Source organism: Cucurbita maxima, unplaced genomic scaffold (genome assembly GCF_002738345.1).
Source record: "Cucurbita maxima cultivar Rimu unplaced genomic scaffold, Cmax_1.0 Cma_Scf00046, whole genome shotgun sequence".
In the NCBI taxonomy this organism is placed as follows: Eukaryota; Viridiplantae; Streptophyta; class Magnoliopsida; order Cucurbitales; family Cucurbitaceae; genus Cucurbita; species Cucurbita maxima.
This window is the reverse complement of record NW_019272062.1, coordinates 101,072-107,511: the sequence shown is the minus strand read 5'-3', so window position 1 is coordinate 107,511 and position 6,440 is coordinate 101,072. Positions and strand designations below refer to the sequence as shown.

General features: G+C 33.3%; 1 protein-coding gene across 3 annotated transcripts; it reads right to left on the bottom strand.

Moving 5' to 3' along the window:
- Positions 1-495: 495 nt before the first annotated feature.
- On the bottom strand, positions 496-6,205 carry LOC111470618. 3 transcript variants are annotated; one of them, XM_023116180.1, is made up of 10 exons: positions 5,934-6,205; positions 5,673-5,774; positions 5,399-5,558; positions 5,129-5,308; positions 3,597-3,731; positions 3,297-3,379; positions 1,858-1,951; positions 1,674-1,772; positions 1,398-1,500; positions 496-728 (listed from the first exon to the last, which is right to left on the bottom strand). In XM_023116180.1, exons 1-8 carry the CDS (start codon positions 6,185-6,187, stop codon positions 1,683-1,685), a joined length of 1,098 nt encoding a protein of 365 aa, XP_022971948.1. In that variant the 5' UTR covers positions 6,188-6,205; the 3' UTR covers positions 496-728; positions 1,398-1,500; positions 1,674-1,682. The 3 variants fall into 3 exon arrangements, with proteins under 3 accessions (XP_022971948.1, XP_022971947.1, XP_022971949.1); XM_023116179.1 differs by having other exon boundaries at positions 724-807; XM_023116181.1 differs by having other exon boundaries at positions 724-807; positions 1,398-1,488.
- Positions 6,206-6,440: the final 235 nt, after the last annotated feature.

Genomic DNA, 6,440 nt, shown 5'->3' with positions numbered 1-6,440 from the left:
ACTACTAATCTCTTGAAGCTCCTTAACAAGGCTCCGTGAGTAATCTAGATGGTTTTGCTCTTTGCTCTAATTTTAGTATACGTCGTCTCATTTCCAATTTTGGTCGGCTACTATACATCATGAAATCTGCCCTCTATAATAAATAAAACTACTAGAGTAGTTCGTGTAGTCCTAATAGTATCAAGGTGACACAAGAGGGGTAGCAACCCTCATGTTTACCAACTCTATGTAATCCATTGTCCTATTTTGACAAGATCATGATTAGATAATATTGGAATCCTATCCTATCCTATCTAAATCACTGAAAAGCTTTTACAAAGATTTTAAGTTTCAATCATTGATGCTTGAATTTATTTAAAAATCTCAACAATATGCATGTAATGATTGATGGTCTAATCACATTAGAGGTAAAACATCTCAACATTAGGGTCTTTACCGATAGAATCATAGTAAAATATAAACATCTCAACATTAGGGTCTTTACCGATGGAATCATAGTAAAATATCTCACAATAGGAATTGGTTTAGGAACGAATCAAGGTGGAGCAAGTGGGCATATGACCCCAATAAAATAAGAATACATAATTAAACTGAAACCACGCCTTAATGAGAATGATCGTAAGAATATGAAATTATATTTTAGAAAAACTTAAAAGAATTGATAATACAAGGTGCACTTACTTATTCGACGACTTAATCGTATGATCTTCATAGTTAGATATGCTTAGCTTGAAGCAATTCTATATTGATTGCCTTTCGAAAATTTCCATAGGAGCATGTGAGTAAGGCAAAACATGATCAAAAGACCTAGGTTGATTTAAAAAACAATATTAACTCTTTAAGAATCATTCTAAGACAAGAAGACGACGCACTCATGCCATAATGAATGCAAAAGAAATATCAAAACCGTTAGATATTGAATCTAAATTTCAAATTCTAGTTCTACAACATTACTAAAAAGCTTCATGTAAATAACATCAAAGGGAATATCATTTTTCATTGTGCTTGCATTTCTATTTCTTTCATTTCATTCCGGCACATTCTCATTTGCACAAGGTTTTGATTTTGAAAAAGAAGAATAGTTAAATGTTTGGCTTCAATATTAGAAGATTGTTATGACAAGGTAAGTATTTTACGCACAGTTTATAATACTAATAATAAGGATAATGTTTAATTTTTAGAAAAAAAATAATTAACACCTTAAACCCTAGACTTTTAGTTCCAACAAATGAGACCCTAATTTAAATAAATATTACCAACTTTTTTCTCTCCATTTAATTTATGTTAATTCACCTACTAACTTTAACAAAAGAAAGTGGAGAAGCCTTCATCAAATAATTGATTTATTACCAACTTTTTTCTTTCCATATAAAATTTTCGTATAATCGAGGAAGAACCTGTGGGGATGGTGGTCGGAATGAGGTCGAGATGTCCATGTCGAGATGTCCATGCCGAGATGGGGATTAAAGAATCCCCTCTTTGCTCCACCTGTTGTTGACCCTAAGCCCAACATGTAGTTATCAATATTAATTCGAACATATATCCTCAAACTTTGACACTAGATTAAAATTAAACACTTAAAACTCCTGTTTTGATACTAAGTTAAATTATTATAAACTCGAAGTTTAAGCGATGATGAATTAGATTACTACGATATGTTATCAATATGTTACCCGAGTTTGTCAGGATGAATTCACCACTCGCCATTTATTGTACTCGTCCATCCTGATCATAAAAGAACTTGAACTTGGCGAACCCCCACCACCATAAGCCTTCAGGATTTAAAATGCTAAGAAACTCAGTAACTGTACCTCAATGACTTCAGTACAAAGAACTAAGAGTTCAAGCAAAACTCACTTTGGAGACCTCAGATGTGTCGGTAGCACCATCCGTAGTCCTCAAACACATTTTAAGATTTTTTCGTTGCATGTATATGACAGCACCTATAGGCCTGAAGCACAAAAGAACTTGTGGTTTCAAGATAGAAATAACTAAAATAGAATCAAGCTACGTTAATTACTGCCAAATACCACAGGCTTTTGGTTACTCTAAATGTTGAAGGATATGTTGGGGGAGGTGATTCCTTTTATTTTCTCCTAGAAGTTGGGTTTTTAAGAGCTTGTTTAGTAGACAAATTGAAAATATAAATTTGGCAACGAAGTTGTATTTCATGTTTTAAGATATGTGTTTTGGTAACATATTCAAAAATTTGATCACAATTTAAACAACTCTTCAAAATATGTTTGATGTAATATATTTATAAATCATAAAACTAGTGGTAGTTATCCACTAAATATTAGACTGAATATAAACTAAAAAAATGAAGTAACAAAAATGAATTAAGATTATAACATGAAATATTATTAGAGTTTTTACCTTTAAATCCAAACATACATTGTAAAGTTTTAAATTCAAATTCTAGTTACGATTATAAAAAAGACTTACAAATATTGTTTTCAAAATTTGTACTGCTTGGATCACAAAATCCAAAACCAATTTACAAAAATACATCTATCTGTGAATCAAAAAACATGAATTCAGACTTTGTACCAAAACATGCCATTTGCTTCTTTGCTAACCTCTAGAATATTTGAGGATTTATTTTTAAAGGTGCTGAGAAATTTTCGAAGGAGGTTTGGACACAGAGCTCCTTCGTCTTTAAAGTTTTGTAAATTATCTTTAATTTCTAATTCTTAACAAATGAAGCAATTTCATCTCTTGTAGTTTACCTTTTGTTTGGTTTTTATAATATCTGGATTCTTATTAGAATAACAATCAGCAAAACCTAAATTGTAAGGTGATTGTCTCCAATATCAACTTATTCCCAACATGAATGAGAGTTTTACACTGGTATATTTGACAAAGGCAGACCGTTTTCATACTTTTAAGCTTTAGGATTTCAGAAGTATCAGAGATAGGGATCCAAGTCGGTTTTCCTATCCTCTATTAGTGATTCTATGATCCGATTGATACATGGATCTTGTCATCTTGGATGTTCTACGTGTTTGAGGACAAACATCATCTAGTTTTATAGTTTTAACCCTAGGAAACATTCATTAAGTTTACTATCAGTGAGGTTAACTACAATAAATCATTTACCAAGATGGAGAGAACCAGGAAATAATAGCTTTATATGTGGTGGGAGCATCCTTGAGTATCTAATCTTCAAAAATCAATGGTCATGACACAAACAAATTTGACCATAATTACCCAAATAGGTTAACAGTAGACACCAGAAGAAAACGGGAATGAGAAACTCCTCTACAATATATTCAGGGAAAAGTCTAACAATTTACCTCAATCCAGCTGCAGCACTTCTCAAACTCAGTTGCTTCCCAATTTCATCGCTCAAGTTGGCATTCCCATCTGCTCTTACTGCCTACGCACAGATATTCAAGTCCTTGGAGATAAAAATGTATAACAAATTCAAGGAAATAATTACAAACAAAGGCATGAAACTAATATACAATTATGTCCAGCATATAAAATGTTCTTTGATGGAAAGGACAAATTCAGAGATGGAGAAAGAGGACTATGAGAGTCCTGGAAAAGATTTGCATTGAATCAGGCCTAAACACAAGAAGAAGTGTTCTTACCAGACACTCGCCATAAAATCCCCTCCCCAGATGAATTTTAAAAGCCTTGTCTAGGAATTGTTTTGCAACATTTTCACGAGAAGCGATGAAGTCAGTTCCCTTAGCAATCAATTCCAAATAATTCATCTCCAGCAACTGCAAGAGCGTGATCGCAGTTCATTATATGTCAAATACAGAAGCAGAAATATTTTTAAGTGAGATCTATAACTTAAAGACAGAGAGGAGATATCAGCAGAGTTTTTATATAATGTCAAACTAATACACAGAAGCAGCGCGCTGATTGAAATAAAAGACATAAAACCCACCTCTCAAAAATTTGAAGCCCAAGATCTAAATGTGCAGAAGCTAAAATGCTTTAATTTTAATCAAAAGAATCATATCTTATTGATATTTTAGCTCAAACTGATTCCCCATATTTAGTCTGGACCTCGATATTAGTTATTTCAGTCGTATTCAGAATGTCAGTAATTTAACTTTGTATTTCAATCCAAGATGCATTCCCCATTAATTATCTAGATCATCATCCGCTCCTGAAATACACAAGAAATTTTAGCACCCTATGAATGCCTTGTCTACTCAAGATAGCTACCTCCCTTATTGAATGGTTAAGAGGCACAACAGCAGTTATAAAGGACAATTTTTTTTTTATTATTGAAGCAATGGCGTTGGTTGTTAGATTATAATTCAAATGAAGTGAAAATGATCAACCAAGAATACAATGATGAAGTTGTGAAATAACTTACACCAAATTTAAGTAGTATACTGTCCGACCCAAAAATGTTTTGTTTGTCTAAAATTTTCAATTCAATTGATTCATCAAAACTTTCTATAGAGAAATGTCTCTCAGAGGGCTCTTTTTCCTCCATTACATGATCATGACCAGCCTTTCATATGTCCTTATTCAAACTAAGACACTTGAATACGCGTTTAGATGATCCATGACAGGTAGAGCTGCTTTTTCCATAATTGCTATAAACTGGGAGAATATCCTTGTCTGAGCTATTACCAAAAGGCAGAATTAAGATTCATAAATTGACGAGCCTTTTGAAGATTCATTAAAATAAAAAAAAATAATTCAAGTTTATTAAGAGGTTTTGTTAGTAGCAGTTTAATGTTAATTTCCTATTCTTTTTCCCTGTGCAAAGGTGTATTAAATTTTGAAAGTTGACTGAATCAATGTTGTGTGGTGTTTTAGCATTCTTAAATGGGAAAAAGTTAACTAATTGGCACCCAATCACAATAGAAACAAGGTTATAACAGGTCTCGCTACATACTTTGGTACTACATATAAACTTCTAACACGAAAATGGTCTCTTATACGCTCCTTCTCCAAACAGATTTGAATACGAAACAGATTAGATTTGAATATGAAACAGATTAGCAATGTGAAAAATGGCACTGCAAACAGATTTCAAAACTTTCTTTAGAACTGATGGAAACTTAGTTGAAGCTTATAAATAGTTAAAGAAACAAACAAATTGTAGCACTAGGGTATCAAGATAAAAAAATCAAATAGATAGAATAGTCCAAACCTGTTCATAGATGTATGGATTAGTGATACAGTTCAATTTCGATCGCCACTCACTGAATCCAATGTTAAATGCCCTAATATCAGGTAAGCTCCATCTTCGAAGATCCCCATCCTCGATGTACTTGAGAACCATTTCAATTCGGCTTCTATCCTTCAGTTCTAAAAGGTCTGCAACAGGATCCTGATCATTAGAAGAGCAAAACAAAACAGTGAGCCAACACACACAAGCAGCCGAGTTAATGGTACATTAATACATGACCATTTCACTTACACAAGGAGTTTCCATATCCTTAAGTCTGGAGGAGAAATATTCATACACAGCTGTAGAGCTACTCTTCTCAAGATTTACGCGAATTGACAGATTCTTAGGGCGATCTTCCGTAGGGATAGTATGTGGAAGTGATGATTTACGATGATCAAAACATACGACCCTAATTCAATTAACAAAACCAAGAAATCTGAACAAACCATAATTATTTTCAAACAAAATTTAAAAAAGAACTAAAAGTGGATCAGTGATTATCAGCACAACATCGTCAACTTACTCACAAGTGGCTCGACGTGAAACCGCGGCAGCAAATCCTTTCGGACCCAAAAAGTCAAGAAAATAGCATCGCTCAAGCCCTTCAACATACAAATCCTCGATCCTATAAAATAATAAAGTACAGAAGAGTTCAGAATCGTTACAAAATCACGTCGGAGTTCGAAATTCTAGTAATATTCAGCTAAAAAGTTACTCGACGCAGCATTAGAGACAGCGAATTCATGGTCAAATAAGCGAAGCATTAAGAGAAGCGCGATGGAACCTGAAAGGAACAGCGGAAGAGAAAGGCAGAATGAGGCAAGGGAGACGAAGACGAGTATGAAACATGCGTGCAAAGAGGGCTGAGAAAGCTCCAGAAAACGAAGGATAGTTGTAGAACACCACATTGGGAACTCTGTCTTCTGCAGCTTTGGCTATGGCTTCCAAGGAAGCATCAGAACGGAAGCTCCTAAGCCTCGAACATGGCGGGAATGGGCAGATTGTCCTTCCCCGTAGTCGCTGAAGCACAGAAACCATGGCAGGGTTGGAAAATGGTTCTGAAATCTCTCATTTAAGTTCAGTTATAAAAAATAAATACATAAATTAATTAATTAATTAAAATAGATTAAGTTCAAGTTAATCGATTCTTATTCAAATTTTAATTGTTATTAAAATATTAATCATGAAATATCTCTTTTTTTTGTTTTTAAAAATTTAATTAAAATTTTAAATTTTTTTTTTCAAAAATTCATTGGTTAAAAATTATTTTTAAGAATAGTTCGATAATAAA

Bases quoted from the DNA above. Each gene is read 5' to 3' on its own strand.
- LOC111470618 (XM_023116180.1), bottom strand. From the start codon at position 6,187: ATGGTTTCTGTGCTTCAGCGACTACGGGGAAGGACAATCTGCCCATTC. The intron at 3,732-5,128 runs GTTTGGACTATT...ACGCTCTTGCAG, and splicing joins ATCCATACATCTATGAACAG to TTGCTGGAGATGAATTATTT. The intron at 1,952-3,296 runs GTAAATTGTTAG...TTTGTGCTTCAG, and splicing joins AGTGCTGCAGCTGGATTGAG to GCCTATAGGTGCTGTCATAT.